A 19,945-nucleotide genomic window follows, 5' to 3' on the forward strand; every position below is an offset into this window, starting at 1 on the left:
AAACCAACGTCTTTTCAAAGTAAAAGCCTTCCACGTTGGTGAGGAAAACAAGGCAGGCGCTGCACACATTTTCTGTGATTATTCCCTGAATAATCATCAGTGAAATAGATGGAGGAACTCAGCTGAGACAAGAAGATGCGTAAACTAGCTATCTAACAACAGCAGACTCGTGTCATGATTTAAAAAACAAAAAAAACAAAGTCACACCCTCTGACTTTTTTCCACGATGATCTGACACAGTTTGCGCTCTACAGAGCTTCGTTTTCATGTCACCCAGCCGAGGCTCCACAGCGTGCGGTGCGCCTAGCGGGATCCATTACGCAATATGCGTGTACCGCTCGCATCGCCCGTGTGTGTGTGTGTGTGTGTGTGTGTGTGTGTGTGTGTGTGTGTGTGTGTGTGTGTGTGTGTGTGTGTGTGTGAGAGAGAGAGAGAGAGAGAGAGAGAGAGAGAGAGAGAGAGAGAGAGAGAGAGAGAGAGAGAGAGAGAGAGAGAGAGAGAGAGAGAGAGAGAGAGAGAGAGAGAGAGAGAGAGAGAGAGAGAGAGAGAGAGAGAGAGAGAGAGAGAGAGCCTGAAATAATCCCCGACAATGTAACAAATTACACGGACAATTAAAGAGCGGAGCCGTGACAAAGTGGCGGAGAAACGTGCATTTGGTTTGGTTTGGTGACAGAAAACAAAACAGAGCCGCGGTGATGTCTCCAACCAAACAATCTGGTGGCACCAAGCAGGAATATAAACTTTGACAGCTCCCTGATCAGCCGAACCCAGCCGGACACATAACTTACTTTTCCTGCATGACATTCTCCTTGATGGCCCCCAGCGTGGAGTGGTTGCCCTGCTGGAGTCTGCAGGTGGTCAGGTGCCGCTGGTGCTGGTCCTTCAGACAGGCGTTTTCCTTGCAAAGATCCGTCACCTGGAGCTCCAGCTCCTCGATCCGGATCCTCTGCTTCTCCAGCAGACCCTGCTGAGTCTCGATGATCTTATTGAGCTCTTTGAGATACTCCGCCGCCTTGCTGGGGTTCTCTGTCGGGTTCTCCATCTCGTAAAAGCCCCGTTGCCCGTCCATGAAGAAAGGCGATATCCACAAACGCAGAAAAGCAGCCCTCCTCTCCTCCTCACACACACACACACACACGCTCAGTAGTAGTAAGACTGAGCGCAGTCACATCCAGAGATCCTCCTTCGCTCCGACATGGCTGCTGGGTTGTGTAGTAGTGGCACCTTTGCTGTGAACTTGGTCCGGTTTGGTGCGTCGCCGCCGCCGCCGCGTCCACCAGCTCTGCGCCGCAACAGCCCAACTAACCTCCAGCCAGCCGCTCCGTGCAAGGGAGAAGCGTTTAACCCCTTCAGGGCCGGCGGTTCAGCGCTTCAGCTGCCTCACGCTCACCGTAGCAGAAGGTGTTCTGGAGGGAAAACGCACGCACAGTGTGCGCGCGCGTGTGTGTGCTGCACGTGTAGCTGCTCAACAGGTAGGAAGAGTTTCTGCTGCGCGAACACAGGTGCGCACTCACCTGTACAGAATGTTTGTTCATGCTGGAGCCAGTAGTGCTCACTTCCAGCAGCAAACATCAACCAAAACTGATCGTTGATGAGGTTTAAATATTGGGGGAGCTGGTTTTGTAACATTTTTGCCAAAATGGTTGAGTGTTCTGTTAAAACACAGCTGTGAAGAGACTTTTAAACATGGCTGCTCTGGAATAAGTTGCTTCATAGCTTGTGGCCAGAAATGAGCTGCAGGGCTTCAATCAACCCCAAAAATGAATTCAGAGCTATCTATCGGGGGTTTCCTTTTCTTTTTTTTGGTGCATTTGGAACAGCAGAACCAGCTTTTAACACAATGGTGACACATTTTCTCAACAAACTACCAAACATTTGCCCTATTTGCACGTCTAGCAGAGAGAAACATTAGCATGCATTTTGGAGTCCATCTTTACGTCCTTGTTTGTGGCCTTTTACCCTGAAGAGCTGAAAGATGACCAGTGACATTCTGAGAAAGTTATGGTTGTAAGATCATCTCTAAAATCAAACCGATTTAGATTAATCTTTTAAGTTGCAAACATTATTTTGATTAATTCTGTTGGCATAATTGTTACATCAACTATATATTGTGTGTAAAAACTGAAATTTCTGTGTTAGTTGATTTAAAAGTAAATAAAAGTTGATGCAACTTAAGGAAATTTGTTGATAATTTAATTCTTCTTCACCTTGACTTCTGGATTTTGAAACATCTCTTTTATCTTCCAAAGATACTTGGACGGTTTCAGACAATAAAAACTATTCACTAATATCTGACATTATAGAGGAAAGGCTATAACCCCTAATTTCATGTAGTTTCTTGGTTGAACATGATTTCTTTTGAAGTTTTAGATGCTCAAAAACACTGATCCAAACAGAAAGAGATTTTTTTTTTCTTTTTGTGTCGAGCTTAAACATTACTTTTTAGTGCACCAGCTACTTGGAAACTAAACCCGTCTGCTGTTTTTGTGCTGTGTAATGGGGTTATCAGAGTTTATTCTCTGAAAGCAGCTGCCTGCTGCTGCACGAAACAAGGCTAATGAGAGATTGTACAAAAATAGTAAAATTGACAGGCAGTAAAAGCAAAACAGTGAGTGAAATGAAGGTTCCCTGAGCTCGATAAAGCTGCAGAGTCAGGTGATAATTCTCAGTTATGTTCTCACCATTAGCAGCTTACAAATAGTAGTTTCACCCATTGTTAATCTAAATATATGAGACTGATATTTATGTTAGTGCAGCTTTAATATTAGCTGGAATAATGGCGCTTTTGTCTCCTCACTGAGACTCCGCAGCCTACAGCTAATCATATGCAGTAGTGCAAGTTCCAGTATTCCAAATAAAGTGTTAGTTAATGAAAATCATCATGATTCAATTGCTGAACAGTGAATTTGCATGAGTTACATGACAGCAGCCAACTTTACACAGTGGGAAATCTCTCCTCATATTATGATGGTCCCAGTTCTTATTTTATTTTGTCCTCTTTTTAACATTTTAGGCAGGTCTTTCCTCACTTTCTCACCTAAGAACTCTGCTTTAAATGTGCACAGCTGCCCCACCGTTGAATGCTACATTAGACTTTATTAAAGGTGGGCTGTAACCTGCACATTAAGCTGCCATCAGCATTAGAATATTCCCTTTTAAAAGGAATCTTCCTGAGGGAGTCCAGGCATTAGAGCGAGGGGAGCTCATTAGACAAAGACTGGAATCTACAAAAAATAAAAGATGCTTTCCAGTAACTGAACCGTCGTCTTTCAGCAGGAAAGTTTAGACATGTCAGTTGCTCACAGGGTTAAAGTGCCCACGACATGTTGCTACCACAAAAAGCAAAGCCGTGACCTTTCATACATATAAAGCCCCCCCCGAGGCTCCACAGGCTTCAACCCATCATGTGCATATGCAGCAGCTGTCTTTGCATTTTTTTTTCCTGGCCGTCTCTCAGTGCTAACACCCCACACACCTGACCTTTGCTTAGTAAATTGCTATTCTGGATGCTGTTGCATACCCTGCACCGCTGAGTGAGCGCCGCGTCCGCATATTACCATTTAAGAACATGGAAGAGGAGGGAGGCCTGTGGTCAGCCTTACTCTGCTGTACTGGAGGCTTATTGTCCCAAAGCACAGTGCAGCACATCCTTAATATGACTGCTGAGCTCATCAGGCTCAATATAGTAGGAAACCTTATAGATAGATAGATTGATAGGAATGAACAGATTCATCAAGGAAACAGTAATGCTCAAGTGGTTGCAGTTTTAAACAGGAATTTATCTTAAACATGTATACAATAAAGTACATGTGTGTGTATAAATTGGCACATTTTTTATCCAGCAAAACCTACAACTGGAGTACAGTGCAGCTCCTCTCTGAGAGGTGTCTTTGTTTTGATTTTGACAGCTGCCAGTGCAGAGGTAGAAGCTGCAGCGACCGTCTTGAAGTAGGAAAACTGCAACTAATTTGTCAGTTCTTTCCAGGAGCACTCCCGCTGTTCTATACTGTACCTCCATACGTCTCATTGTGGCTGAATTGTGCCGTTTTCATCTTCTTTCCTCACTGTGGGGAAGAATTTTTGCAGGAACGAGGCGCCGCTCTTGCCACGCTTTCCCCTCTGTCTGTGTGCTGTGTGAGAAAACGTGATTTTCTCCGACGTGCGCAGGTCAATGTAACGTGCATATCTTTTAGATTAACTGCACCTTTCATCACGGTGCATCACAGACGATGAGATAATGTGCCCATTCAATTTTTTTTGCCTTGCAAAGCAGCATAGCAGATGTAACCTATGAATCCCTCATCTCATATTGATGAAACTCACCACCCCTACATCACTGATATAGATTCGGAACTGCTTTGTCTTAATGCTAATGGAGAGTCCTGCATTGACTGTGATATAAAGGAAACAGTGAATATGGCTAAGATGATACTTCAGGGCTTCCTCATTGGATTCAGAGTCTGATTCTCTTCCTCACATTGTGTAGGAGTTGCCTTTAATGGCTGCAAACCAGGTTTCTCTTCTCTTTTTTTGCACTACTGGGATGCCTTCTTATTTATACATGTCTAAAAACAGCCAGAGAGGCAGACCACATATGAAGCCTGTCATTATCCCTCACATGCTGCAGCTGCTGGAAGCTTCTTTCACACAGTGATTGCCCTCTAGTGGTTTGCTGTGTTCAGAACACATCCAGTCACCAGTGACAGCCTTGGTGATATTTGACAACTCTGAATATCTTTTAGCAGACTACCAAAATGTTTCATATATTTCACCAAGTCGCAAGAATGAATCTAGCCTCCACTGTGAATGACAGGCCTCAGGCTCGCTCATATTAGCCAATGGCAAACACAGAACAGCCGGCTAAATCCTCTCCTACCGCTTTGATGCATTGCACCAGAGCTCCAATGAGGAAATGGGGAGTGATAATGTGCATAATTCACCGAAAAGATTCTGTGATCCTTCGCTTGTAGAAATCTTCAAAGCATGGAAGAGAGTTGAGGCTGAGTACATTGTAGAACAGGGGGGTGTTTTTTCTCTTTTTCAGAAGTTATATTTAGACTCTGGGGGTATTCTTCGCCTTCTGATGATGAAATACCTCCATCTTGTACCGAAGCTGTATGGTCAGAGCAGAAAGCACACAAAGTTCCCTGCAGTGTGGAGTCTTCGGCTGATCCTGGGAGTGTTTTCTAGAGCTCCTGCTCACAGCAAATCTTCAGCTTCATCTCACAAAAGGCCATCGTATCAAAGGTTGCTACAGTAACAGTGACAGCAGCAGCTGTAATACTAGATCCCATATGTCCCCCAAGATGAAAGAAAGACAGAATGAAGTGGCTGAAGTGTTCACCTCATACCAAGAAAGCGAAACCTGTGCCGGGTGGCGAACTGGAAAACACACATGGGAGTGTCTGCTATTCTTGCCAGCTCACAGCTTGTGATTCAATTCAACTGCTGTGAGATGCTATCCTTTTTCAGGGTTTCAGATGCAGCGAAGGCCTTTTTACAAAACCTCGGCGGACCGTTTGCTCCCTCGACTGCAACAACAAAGTTGCTGCCAGAGATTGGAGGTTGTTTTATGTCCCTGACGGCCGATGGAAGGACGTTTTTACTACCTCACATTAATTTTTTTGACCTCAGGCGGCTACTTAGGATTTAATGTCCACACTCTCAGCTGTGGTTTCAATCACTCTACCTGAAAAAAATGGGCCTTAAACTTTGCAAGAAAGATTTTGAGAGAGATGTAGAAGGTTTCAGAGGTTTATTATAATTCTGTTATTGACTGGAGTGTAACACAAGCAGAGACACCCCAGCAAACATGGGTCAGACAGGAACATTGTGTAGCTCGCCAAAAAAATAGTTGCATCCCAAAAATGGCAGTATAGTTAAGATTCAGATGGCCAGACTGGACATTGTTTCCTCATTCAGTAATCGTCTGGTGAGACTGTTTCTTACTAACCATGAGTTTGGTTATAGGATCATTGTCATAGAGAAATATAGCAATGCTCATCAACCCATAATTTCTCATCTAAGCCATATTTTTACATTCTTTTTTTGTAATAAACCTCATAAAAATGGGATCAAAATGTTTAAGGTGAGCTGCACTTAAAGACACACTTAAAGTTGGAGTAGGCAGTATTTTTATGGCATTATTGGTCAAAAAACTGTCGTACTAAATTTATTGTGTATTAGAATTAAAGTGGTCTGAGCAAAAACCAGACTTCTGCTTGTGTTCTTGGCTCTGTATTCAATTTTAGAAAATCTATCTAGTGAAAGGAGATTTCAGCCAATCGCAGGGCATTCCATGCGAGGCCATAACTGAATGGTGACCCTTAGCTTGACTACTTTTATGCATTTGAAGTACTAATACATGCCCATGATTATCTGGTAGGAGGGTCTGAGAACAGGAAAGAAGGTTGGATGTCCTGCTTGTTCCCCATCCAGATTTCTGCAGCTCCCATTAACAGGAGGACAAATCCCAAAGTCCCCCAAAAAGCCCCATATGCTTGGGGAGCAAATTTTAATTGACATTATTTTGGATATCACCTACAATTCATAGCAACATGGATCTGACAGTTTGAAATAATATAAGAAACAATATGTATCATATTTACATTTGCTTTTATATACAGGGTGTCCATAAAATCTCTTTACAATTTTAAGAATTTATTACAAAGGCAGTTGATAAGATACCAGATTTGTTTTATTGTAATCAGTGTTTATTAGAGTTTGTAATCATATTGAAATTGTGTGTTTCAGATATCCTGTTGGTAAAAGAGGTACTGTTAAATGAAAGCCATAAAAATGGCAACTCCTGAAGAGAAGACACAATGCGTATCATGGTTTATTGAGACCCTTCTTTCTGTGGGGTTATGTTAGAGATATCGTGTATTGAACAAAGATTTGGGACATTACAGACATGAAATAAAAGATTTCTGATGCCGTTGCCACCATTGATGAGGCTATGCTACAGTGATCCCATATGTACCGTCTTGATTCGCTTCATGCAACTAATGGTGCCCATATAGAGGTTTTTTAAATGAGGTAGAAAAAACTTTGACAACCACTGACTACAATAAAACAAATGTGGTTAAGATATCTTATCAACTGCCTTTGCAATAACTTCTTAAAATTGGAAAGAGACTTTATCGGCACCCTGTATTTCTGTTGAGTATCTTCGTTGATGGGCTGCACAGAGGCTTGGTGCTCAGAAGATCCCTGGTTCGCATCCCGCCCTTGGCCTGGGATCTTTCTGCATGGAGTTTGCATGTTCTCCCTGTGCATGTGTGGGTTTTCTCCGGGTTCTCCAGCTTCCTCTCACAGTTCAAAACATGCTAAGATTAATTGGTAACTCTAAATTGTCCATAGGTGTGAATGTGGGTGTGACTGTTTGTCTGTATATGTAGCCCTGTGATAGACTGGTGACCTGTCCAAAGTGTCCCCTGTCCTCACCCTAAGTCAGCTGTGACAACCTTAATGAGGATCAGTCGGTGTATACATAATGATGTATGGATCTTCATTGATGTAGTCAGGATTCACATTGCACATACAGTACACAAACAGGCTTAGTTATTTGGATTTGCCGTAATTTGCAAAACTATTTGGTGTTAAGATCCTCAGTGCATGTCTTCATGTTTACAGAACATGAAGCCATAGTGAAAAGTATATAAGCATTCTGTAAAAGTTTCCAATATCAATACCATGAAGAAATGCTCAGAAAGCTACTTTGAAATGAGATACAAGGTCAGAAATTTCTGTTCATTTCCATGGAAACCCATGAAGTCTTAAAGTCTCGTCTCATAGCACATTTCATCCCCTTGAGGTCCAGCAGACTCGCAACCTTGACACGCTGCAGCCTGATGCATCCCTGGTAGGGTTGTCATGATACACAAGATTCAAAGTCTGGCATGAAGCTTGGTTTTTGAGTCAGGGTTGGCACTATTTTGGAATGCATGAAATATCATTTTTGTAATTTACTTAGGAATAGAAAAACATCCAAAACTGTCAAGTGCAACATATCCATTAGGAATGTCCCGGGCCTGTTCCTAGATCTTGAAATAGATCAGTATTACAGAATTAGGATTTAAAAGAAAGGCTGTTAAATTTGCACATTTTCCTTATATTTAGTAAAAATGGGAAATATTTGTAGGTTTACAATTTTTTTAAGTCTCATCCCAGCACTGCATTGATTGGCTAAATCACAAGCAGTCGAGAGGCTCTAATGAATAAAAATGAAATTAACGAGACTCACCAGCAATAAAGGTAATTCAAGTTTTGACAAAGGAGTTGAACTTTAATTTGCTGCTTCCAGCTGTTTGTATGAGTCTTTCCTCTGAGTTAAACACCTGCAGCATCAGACAGTAGCACATATGAATAACACACATGAAATAACAGCAGTAACTTCATTAGTTACGCAGCATTATATAATTAACCAATCAACCAGCTAAATAAAGGGCAGTTTGATTAAAGCCACCAGTTATGAGCCCCATTGATTTAAAAAAAAAAAAACCTTAAAAATAAAAATAGAAAACACAAAGCAAAAGCAGAAACAGAGTTTCACCAACTGGATCACTGAGGATATTTATAGGAGAAATATTCTCATAAATTATTTTACATTTACTCACCATAAATAGCAGTAATATTTCAATCATCAGCAGTAATGATTATTTTTTAAGTCACACTATTACTATTGGTCCACAAAGTGCTTCACTAATGACAAGAAAATTAAATAAGGGAACAACAAAAAAACAAAATAAGACTAATTAGAAATAATCAAAATAAGCACCCAGAAGAAATTTAGTGCTTTATTATTAAATGTGGCCTTTCTGTGTCTTCATGATATCATAATGATGTGCACTCTGTGAAATTAGCTATCAGCAGAATGATACCTTTAATTTCCACTTCATACTTGTTGTAATAATTAATCCTGATTGTGCTGGTGGTTGATGTGAGCACATTTCCTCTGCAGTTCTTCCTCGCAGTCTTCTTTACAATATTGTTTTCAGTAAAGTAGGTGTATATTTGTTAGGTTGAGGAAATATGTATGTTTTTATTGTAAATATCTGATCCCATGGCTTTAATCCTGCACTGTGACACATCTGGTAATTGACCTTTTCTTTTAATGATGCAAAGGTTAAATCCCTTGACAGTGTCTTAAGTGTGTTTTGAACATCATTGGAGACCGAACTGGGAAACTTTGTATCCATTCATTAAAGTGGCAGGATTCCCTCGCAAATAGAGCTGGTTTAATCAATAGACAGATAGTTTTTTAGACAGTAAATTTGTATCACTGAAGACAGGATCTCTATCCTCCTCAGTCCTCGTACAGTAGAAGGAGGACTTCTATTTTTTTTTATTACATATGGTGTGCACATTAGGGGTAAAATTACATTCCATGAGTTGTTTTCAGTGGTAAAGTAATAAACAAAAAGAAATCTCAGCCGGTGTACGTAGTATTATTCCATCACAGAACTGTAAAGATATCAGAGCAACAGTGCTCTAGTGTTTTAAAGAACTTTTTTCTTTTACAATTAATTAACTGTTTAGTGTGTGAGAAAGGGATTCTCTGCTGTTATCCATGTTGTTCCTTATTCTGACCAACAGTAAACACAAAGGTCTTGAGTTTACCATCATAGCAAACTGAGGTTTTAGCTAATCTTTTCCACCGAGTTCATGGCATTTCCAGTTAATTTTCCACCCATCGGCTAATACATATCTCTACATTACTGGTTGGTTTCTAGATACCTGAGAAAATAGTGAAACTGGCATTAAAAATTGGAGTTAGTAAGGGCTCAATAATAAGTTTTCGCTACAAGGCGCCAGATTGATTAATGACATAGAACCTCCTCAATTACTGTTATTTATGAAGATTCTATATTTAAAGGCCCGGTCACATCGCCCGAACTTTGCTGGAGCGTTCCTTGAACGGTGAAAAAAAGTCATCACTGCTCGTAACCGTTCACCACCGTCAGAAGTTGGCCCCCGTTAAAGCAACGCCGTATACGCTCAGCCACCGCTGATGTTTCTGGAGGGGCCCTCCTACCGCTCCGAAAGTTTTGAGCTGCACAAAATATTGCGAGCGGTAAGGAGGGGGCAATTTTCCGCCCCGGCAAAGTTCACCCCCGCTCTACCAACGCCCAGTCAAAGTTTGGCACGGCTAGACGCAAGTTCGTGGACGCTTGGGTCCGCTAGGCCAATGCAGAAATCTTGAACGCTGGACCACCGCTGCTTCGCCAGCGTTGCCCGGGCTGCGATTAAACGTTGCACAAACTTCGGTGGAGCGGTTGTAAGCGTTTCACGAGCGGACACGGGGTTGCTGGAACGGTGTCGGGCGTTGAAGCAGCGATCCATGGCGGCGATGAACTTTGGTTTGGCGTTGGTATAGAGGTGTCGGAGCAGGACCATAATTTGGCTAAATACGGGGAGAAATGGACCAGGAGCTCATTTGGAATCGAGCTGCTGTTGAGTTCAGACCTCATCTATATCGAATTTGCTCAAAGTTACAGTAAAACTGTATCACCATGGATGCTGAGAGACTTGCTATGATTGGTGCACTAGTCCAGCAGCAGAATCAGAACCTCCTCAGATTGCAACAAGCTGTTGACAGAAGGAGAAGAGAGAGAAGAAGGAGAGACAGAGTTGTGTGGGTCAGACAGTGGATACTGAGAAGGCCTGAACATGGACTGTATGACAAGCTGATGGTGGAGCTGAGGAATGAGGATCCACGAGCCTTCCAGCACTTCATGAGGATGCCACCAGCCATGTTTGATGAACGATCCGTTCAGCTCCGCAGTCCACTGTTGCCAACTCCTCAGTAAGGAAAGTCGCTGTTGGCTGTCCTAAAAGTCGCTAGAAGTCGCTAAATGACGTCATCGCCTAATTTGCATATTTCCCAGTTTGCATGTAATTGTAATCAACGTTGTAGGAGAGAGGAATAACGTTCTGGATGAGACCAAAGAGTGAATATAAAACACCCAGAATATGTTTTTGTACTAGAGGCTAAATGCTGTGGTTTATTTTAGCATGACAGTGAAGAAACATTTTCGTTTATATGGCTCCGTAAGTCTGGATGGGATCTATAGTGACTGCGCATGCGCGATTCATCTGTCGTCTGGCCGCGGAGTGATGTGGGTCTCCCCCTCCCCTCACTCGGACTGCTGCGGGGTTACTGGACTGACAGCCTGTGCTCTGGGAGGGAGAGAAGCTCACAGCAGCACCTGCTGCTTGTTGAAAACAGTAACTGCAGAATGAGCCGAGTTTTCCTATCAGTCTCCAAAACGGCAGAAAAAGTCGCCAGATTTGTCGCTAGTTGCTTTTGACAAAAAAAAGTCGCTAGGAGCTTTGAAAAGTCGCTAGATTTAGCGAGAAAGTCGCTAAGTTGGCAACACTGCTGCAGTCACAAGCGGTATGCCGCTAAACCAACTTTATAACCCCGCCGAGCCAACGCCCGCATGCGCAGAACGCCGCTATACCACCGCTCGCTACCGCTAAACCAACGCTAAAGTAACGCCGGCTTCAGCGGTGCACCGCTATTCAACGCCCGTGTTTTCGATTTTTTTTCCCATTTTGTGCGCGGTGACGAGCGTTGTCGAAATTCAGCCCCCCCTCCCTACCGTTCAAGGAACGCTCCAGCAAAGTTCGGGCGGTGTGACCTTCAAATAAGTGGCTGATAGAAAACTTTAAAATTGTGTTTAGAATGCTTAAGAGGCCACTATGCAGACAATGACCCAAGCTCATGATGCCGTGCACCCTAAGTAGTAAAACACGATTGTCCAAAACCTTCGGCACAAATTGGTTGCCAAGGACAAAATTAAAAAAAAAAAAAAACTATGTATCTTTCCAAACTATTAGGCCGTAAAAATGGGAATTATCAGCCACTACTGAGTAAAAGCTGCTATTTTTTAAAATCAAAAAAATCGCATTGTTTTGTTTCAATGAAAGTAAATGGGAGGTTACTGTTAACTTTGTTTATTTAGCTGGCAAATGCTGAAAAGAACAATTTTATCTCAAACTGCAGTGTAAAATTGCAGAATCAATGATAATGAGTGAATATTTCTTTTATAAATTTCATGACAAAGAGCATCACCAGACTGAGTGGAATTGACTAAATGTTGAATAAATAGCTTTTATTCAACCTATCAAATAAAGCTACAGTACACAACAGAAGTGAGTACATCCCTGTGTAAAATGACTTCAACACCATTTAGTTTAAATTAATATAATCATGACATTGACTGTTTCCTCCATAAACCAACTCTTTCGAAAGACTACAGTGAAAAGACAATTCCCAAATAGAATCTCAAAAGTGCATTTGAGCTGCTGTCATCACGAACAATGTGGATAATCTTCTGCTAGACTAATCTTTACAAAAACTGTGCACTAGATGAGGGTGCCTGTCTCGGTTTGTTCTGCAAATTCTAGGATCGATTGTTTTGTTTTCTGCTGGTGCATTGCATTCCCATGTCGGCGCCAACTGCCTCATTAACATGAAACAACTGTTAACCCACCAACCCGCTCGCGCTACATGGAGGCAGACTGCAAACTCTGCCGGTTTCAAGGGGTTCAGCATAAATCAGAGCTCAGTGGAAAGGCATATGCCATCTTAACTGAAAATAATGGGCAGTCAAGTGAAAGATCGCAAAGTGAAGTTAGATATGAGCCCTGAGGTGGGACTGAAGTTATTTTTACATAACACTGTTTGAAGGACTCATTTTACCAGCTTTGCCGCTGCTTTGTCGTTTCTATAACAGCTCATAGCCTGCACACCCTGTACTGCATTTAGATGCTAACCTACAATAACTGTAATCTACATCATGCAAGCTGCTCAATGTCAGATTTGTAAAATGGAGGTTGATTGATTTTATTAAGGTGTAAAGTATAACAAGGCTAAGAACAACCTATTTTAGAACACAATATTTGTTATAAAAATGGAACAGATCATTTAATTCAGGGTCTGTTTAAGAACTGTTTATTATTGTCCTCTGAGCTGACATTAGTAAGATTTATTGTTCACTTAAGCTACTATTTCCATCAGTCATGTTGTTTCTCTGCTACATTCAGACATTGATCAATACCGCATAGATTTTGTTAGATTCAAAATGGCTCTTTGAAGTAGAGACTGGTATGTACATCTTTCCATCATCATAGCCCTTGTGAACCTTTCATAGAGTAGCTGAAGTAAAGTAGCGTCTACCTGTTTTCACACTACAGCCCTGCTCACAGTACAAATCACACATCTAGTTAAAATGAAAACACACTGAGCATGTTCTACAGGAAAGATGGGGAAAGTGTCGAGTGTGCTGTAACGAGAGGCAGTATCATGTCACGATCTCTTGCAGCTTTTTGAAAGGATAAACTTAAATCAAATCACCAAAAGACATCTGTCGAACATGGTCAAGCAGATACTCAAGCGGTAAAAGAGCGAGCTGAGGAGAAAAGGTGTCTACTCCATCAATGTGTCCCTTAAATGTCCCATATTGTGCCTTTTCTCAGGAAATGGATGAAAGTTACACATATTCGCAGAATGTGTCTATCAATTTTTCAGCTCAAAACACAAAAAAAAAAGATTAATTTCACCAAAATTGAAAGCCCCTGGTTTCATCACTGTTAGCACGGTCGCCTCTCAGCTTGAAGACCTGCGGTTCGTGCCCCGTCCTGAACCATGGGATCTTTCTGTGTGGAGTTTCCATGTTCTCACTGTGCATCCCCAGGTACTCCGGCTTCCTCCCACAGTCCAAAAACATGTTCAGATTAATTGGTGATTCTAAATTGTCCATAGGTATGTAGCCTATGTGAGTGTGATTGTTTGTCTCTATACGTAGCCCTGTGATAGACTGGTGGTGACCTGTTCAGGGTGTGCCTACCTTCACCCTAAGTCAGCTGGGATAGACTCCAGCCAAAACCCGACCCTAAAGAGGATTAAGCAGTGTATAGATAATGGATGGATGGCTTTAACACTATTCGTAGCTGCTGCTGTTGATGCCCCTTTCAGGAAGAAAACTCTCTCTGTGTCTGTGATTGACAGTGCAGAGTAAAACATTTGACCAAGGCAGTGCGTGTGTTAGATCAGAATTTTCCATTGCTTCTCTCTGATTTTTTCCAGTAATTTTTAATGGATATTTCGACGAATTCACAGCACAGCTGGTGTTTTTAATTCATGTATGTGGTGAGTTTGTCAGACAAGACTGCAAATATATAATTAGCAGTTTTGTGGTGCTGAGCAGCTGCTTGGAAGTGGCTCTTCAGTGGCCGTTTGTTAACATGTATTCTTAATGGGCTGTATGTCAGTCACTATTTCATACTAGTTTAGTTGTCTGACTGCAGAAATTGAATAAATGTCAATGAGAACAAATTTACTGAACTGACATATTAAAAAAGTATAAAATACACTGAACATACAGAGATGTCTGATACCACCGATGAAGACCCTTCTATTTAGCATTAATTTTTAATTAAATGCAAAACGTTTAGCTACAAATGTTAATATCAGTTGAAACATTTGAGTTAAACGTTAAATCTTTGAAAAATGTCCACGAATGTCAGAATGTCTCAGGATTAGTCTCCTCTTTTTGCTTTAACAGTAGCCGCTGCATAGACTCCACCAGTTTGTTCAGATTTGACCATTAATGTCATTCCAGTATGACGAGGCAACGTTCCAGAGAGCTTCTGGTCATGTGAGGAATGTTTGACTTCTCAAACTCTTCTTGGAGAACTTGTTGGTCTTCAAATTCTCCATAAATGTAGAACAAAGCTCACTGTACTGATCTTAAGATGGTTTCTTAGATCTTCTGTGGTTTGCCTGATCCTGCTTTGGATTGAACTAATCAAGTTTCCACAACGTGTTTTAGAACACTTCTTCCTTCGAAACCTTCAGTCCATCCACTATATGACAACCCGGTCTCACGGGGATTCGTGAAACTGTGACGTAAGTTTTTGTTTCGGTTTCGTGCGCACCAACATGATGTCGTCATGTTTTTCGTGCAGCTCACCACGAACGAAACCGGCTGTGGTAATCACATCTGAAAGTGGTTTATACCGGCGGATTCATGATGATCTAAGCTGTCCATCGGCGTTTGCGGCCGCGGCTGCGGCTGGATGTCTGGCGGCCGCAATGGCGGCGGCGGCGGCGGCCGCAAACGCCGATGGACAGCTTAAATCGTCACGAATCCGCCGAATTTGCATAGGAATTTAAAGAATGTCTGGCGGCCGAAGCGGCGGCCGCAGCGGCGGCCGCAAACGCCAATGGACAGCTTAGATCGTCATGAATCCGCCGGTATAAACCACTTTCAGATGTGATTACCACAGCGGGTTTCGCTCGTGGTGAGCGGCACGAAAAACATGATGACATCATGTTGGTGCGCACGAAACCGAAACAAAAACTGACGTGACAGTTTCACGAATCCCCGTGAGACCGGGCTGTCTCACAAGGCACTTCAGGAGGAAAAGAGAGTCACAATCTTTTCTAATGCCTTCAATAGAAGGATGTAATTCAAGGATAGTCAGTTCTTTTCTATTCTGTTTGCAGTGCTAACTCACAACATATGTCATCTCACGGCACCTCTTGTAAGGTGAAGGTGGAGTCCCTTTGAAAGCAGCATTTTCAAAGGGACTAAAAAAAACCTCTGTACTGGGAAGGACAGGAACAGCAGAGGATGGCAGATGGAGAATAGACAAACAATGCATAAGAGAACAATAAACATTTTAAAGATCGATGAGACCAGCGACTGCAAGTCAGAGACGTGTAGCTCCAGATCCAGAGACACCTGCAGAAAGGACAAAACAAAAACTACAGGAGAGAGAGGACAGACAGTTAGTGGCATAAATGGTGACACATATCTGCATGGAAAACAGAAAGTTGACCATTTGTACAAAGGATTCAGAATTTGAATGATTTATTTTCATGTTAGTATGTCTTATTAACATTTTTCAGTATTTCTGAATCTTCAAACTTTCGGATTATTTCCAGATTTACATGAAAATATGACACATTTCTGATGTTTTCTCAAACTTTTTGAACTCACTGTATGTGCATGATGTAGCCAAGCTGTCAGCTGTTGGTTTCTGTTCTGCCTTCAAAAGCAAGTTTAAACAAAAGACAATGTGAGCTGATGTAAGGTGTTTGATCAGTCTGCCTTTGTCAGCGCCAAGTTCCCTGATGTTTCCTTTATGCACGAGGCACTTTTGTGTTTTTAATAGCGTGTTAATGACAGTGAAGTTGAGTGGCGCTGAAGTGTAAGTTATCATACACTAGACTTTTGTATTTATTTATAAAAAACATGGAAAGTATAGTTTAGAGGTACAGAATGCATCTGTGCCGCTGCTGGAGGTGTTTGCCTGCACGTAGAAACATCTGGACAGCCGTTATAACACACCTTTTTGGCACACTCTGTTTCTTCTCTCCCATCTCCTCCTTTGTTATTCTGTCAGACCTCTCAGGTTGAAGGTTTGATAGACCGATGGCTGAGTGAGGCTGACTTCAGAGCACCGCACGATATGTTCTGTTGTGGATGATTGGAGCAAGCAGCATCCCAGCTTTGTCCTTGGGCAATTTCTGGAGGTAACGTTTCTCCTCTGATTACACGAGAGACGGGGGCATTTCAATGTTCTATTTTTAGCTCAGAAAAAAGAACTCGAAAAGCTGTTTGCCACAGCTGGAGCAGGAATTTGATATGATTTTTTTTCCATTTGCTCAGTGATATTTAGGCCATTTCTCCAAAAGTAGGATTTCTTTTTGCGATACATTGACACATTCTTGCGTCGCGTAGACATGTAACTGCTGTAACCGTCAGAAAGAATCCATAGCAAGAGTGGAATATAGATTTTTCTGCAACTATTGACCATCTTTAAATATAAGATGGATGGCAGGCGTGGAGAATACAATACACACTGAAAATGTGTACACTTTGTGCTTCTTTGTCCGCCTGACAAAGCTGCGTTCTCAGTAGAATGCAGTGAATTTCGACAGCCTGCCTCGGTGCTCAATACTGAAATCCATCAGCGGGCACCAAACAGTGTGTTTTATTTCTCTGTGTCCAGCACAATATCAGCACTCATCATCCAGCCCTGACAGAGGGGCAACCAGTTAAAGCCAGGAGTGTTAGCACCAACATGCTATCTGGCATCTGCCATCTCTGGTGAGTCTGTCAACACGACAAAGACAGGCTCTGCTCCGAGTCAAAGGGAAAGCTGCGTCATCACCGTGCACCATGAACAATATGTACTGAAAACGATGTGTATAGAGCTCAAATGGAATAGAAATGTCTTTTCCAAAAGCAAAAACCCTCATTGTAAATGTAGCTGATGTCTATGTCTTCACTGATTCAGATGACTGCAGTGGAACAGAGACTTTCTCTACAGTGTGTTTTTACCATAGATTCACATCTTCAGAGAAGTTCAGTAGTTTCCATTTCACACTTTTTTGAGGGTGATGGTGATGGTTAAAGTGTCTTACAGCCAGTTCTGTAGTTGGTGGTGATTTATCCCAGAAATCTTCGTATTTCTGCTTAATTTTCTTCAAAGGAAAATATGAAAGAAACACTACAGGAGAAGTTTTACTGAGTTACAGAAGCTTTGGACACAGAGGCTAGCCCAGATGTGATGTCATGACTTTAGCTCTGTCACATGAAGTATTTGATTATTAGTTGATTATAGTTTGAACTATAAGATTTTTTTTCCATTAAAATTACAGTTTGTGAGTAGATGTGAGGTAGTTTGTGTTGTGGCTCTGCACCTAGAATTCACTTCAATTTGAGCAATCGCTTCCCTATTGGGATACCCAAAGACAGTATACATATGCGTAGATAAATGGGCTGCTTTTAAAAGCTGTAATGTAAAGAAATGCTGAAAGTAAGCAACACAGAAAAACATCTCACAAGTGAAGAGTTACCTGATGGTATTTAACTTTACCCAACATATCGGGGGAAGGAATCATTCATGTGAGTTCACATAAAGTGACCATCGATTAAAGTTGCGTAGAAAATGTATCTTGATAAAATGTTTGTTTTCGGTGTATCAGTGATCAATAGTTACAAAAATTTAATACATTTTAATGACCCTTTTTAGGGAAAGATCAGCCGATAAAGGGTTGATTCAGAATTTCCTTCCTTTGAACACAAATGTATATTTTAAATACAAATAGATAAAAATAAATATACAAATACATAAAAAAAATTAGGACAGAAAAACAACCTCATCTTGATATACATTAGATATTAAAAGCAACCAAATTAAGTTGAAGGTAAACTAACCAAAGATTAATGAGATACAATAGAAAGAAATGTTCAAGAAACTCTTGAATTTAGTAAAAATAAAAATTGTCACAAAATGCAATGTATCAAAATGACATTTGTACTGCTGGGTGCACAGAGGTGCATGGAGGGTGAAGCTACAGCATCACCACAAGGTTAAGACTCTGAGTGGCAGACGAGGAAGTGGTTTTCGACTGTGAAGGCTCGTCTCACAAGGACAACTGTGAGTCCCTTTCAGTCACAGCCTCTATCAGGGGAGGTCTGATGACGAAGGCAACAAAGAGGCAGCCGACTAGTGTCCCTCAGGAGACCAGCATGGAAGCCACAGGAAGAGTGAAGGAGAGTCACACACTTTATTATCGAGAATGTAGAAGAGCCAGGAGGGGAACAGGCTTCGTTTTTGTTACGATTTAGTTTCATGCTGGTTTGCATCCAATGCATTCTATTGAACATTTTACCAAAAATTTTTTTTTTTATTGCTGTTAAAGACAGGTCTATTATCTGCACATATTGCTATTGTTTAATGGCCCAGACTACCACTGACACTCACAGATTTATACAGTGAATGCATATACTAGTGCATGTAAAAAATAAAAAGAACATTATGAAAAAGTTTCATATTCTCCATCAGTTATTTAGGAAAGCATACATTTATTGTATCCTAGACTCATACGTAAAGGTAAATATTTCAAATTCAAAGAGATACTGGATGTCACATTTTCATGAGCTGTTGGCCATAATTGTCTAAAGGCTTTCAACTTGTTTTGATAATTCTTAACTCTTCTTCCTTTGCTTTTTATTATTATTATTATCTTGTCAGGAAGCCGTCCCAGCTCCTGGCTGGTTTTTGTTCTTGCCTCTGTCAGGATGCTGTTCCAGCTCCTGCCCAGTTTTTGTCCCTGTCTCCCTCTCTCTCTCCCAGCTGATCGCCCGCTGCAGGACAGCTAATTGTGGCATGAGACTCAGCTGAGGGGTAATCAGCCAACACTATTCACCTGCCTTCCCCTTCTGTTTAAAAAACCCTTTGCTCCCCTCATTGTGTGTGGGAGCATCACAGTTTTTGACACTCCACATGCCGTTCTCAACTACTACCCTCTGGATTACAGCTGTTTCTGGACTTTTCTGCTTCCCCCCCTGTTTGGACTTTCAAACCTTGGACTCGGTGGATTTTTGTTATTGGATTTATGCTGGCCTGTTTGTTCCCTCAATTGTTGCTTTTGTTTTTTCTGTGAGTACCATTCATTAGCTCTGTGTTTCTGTTTTTTTTTTTCGTATCGTGTAGTTTGGTTTTTGCGCTGCCCCCACAGTCCTGTCCTTAGTTTGTAATTGTTTTGATTCAATAAAACCCCATTACACCTGTTGCCTGCCTGTTGGTATCTGCGCCTGGGTTCTCTCCCTCCATCGCTCATGACATATCTATTATTACTTGATTTTTGAACTTTTAGGGTTTTATATATTCTAACCTTTATTTTAACTTTTTATTTAATTTCAGTTTTAGTGTTTTAATTCTCAAGTGTTTTCCCGGCGGGGGGGCTCCCACACGAAGAGCTGTTTCTGTCCATGGGGGTGTTTACCCTTGGTCCCCATACCCTCTCCCCTATTGCCCCCACCCCCCTCCCCTATAACCCCCACTGGTCTGCGACCCTCTCAGTGTAGTTGCCCCCCCTCTTCAAGGTAGTGTCTTCCTTCTAGCCTCGGTGCCTCGC

General features: G+C 41.7%; 1 protein-coding gene and 1 long non-coding RNA gene across 4 annotated transcripts in view; one reads left to right on the top strand and one right to left on the bottom strand.

The window, feature by feature from the left end:
* The window catches only part of iqsec1b (IQ motif and Sec7 domain ArfGEF 1b), a 232,400-nt gene extending 231,092 nt beyond the window's left edge, over positions 1–1,308 (bottom strand). For 2 of the 3 annotated variants that reach the window (XM_051948457.1, XM_051948456.1), the window contains exon 1: positions 789–1,308. In XM_051948457.1, the coding sequence (XP_051804417.1) occupies positions 789–1,069 (281 nt within the window). In that variant the 5' untranslated portion in view covers positions 1,070–1,308. The remainder of the gene's footprint in view (positions 1–788) is intronic. The other variant, XM_051948460.1, reaches the window with a different exon arrangement.
* Positions 1,309–1,347: 39 nt separating this feature from the next.
* Positions 1,348–19,599, top strand: LOC127534107 (uncharacterized). Its single transcript, XR_007942065.1, has 2 exons — positions 1,348–1,472; positions 16,420–19,599. It is a non-coding gene; the product is annotated as an uncharacterized LOC127534107 (long non-coding RNA).
* The last annotated feature ends 346 nt before the right edge of the window (positions 19,600–19,945 follow it).

Source organism: Acanthochromis polyacanthus, chromosome 5 (assembly GCF_021347895.1).
Source record: "Acanthochromis polyacanthus isolate Apoly-LR-REF ecotype Palm Island chromosome 5, KAUST_Apoly_ChrSc, whole genome shotgun sequence".
In the NCBI taxonomy this organism is placed as follows: Eukaryota; Metazoa; Chordata; class Actinopteri; family Pomacentridae; genus Acanthochromis; species Acanthochromis polyacanthus.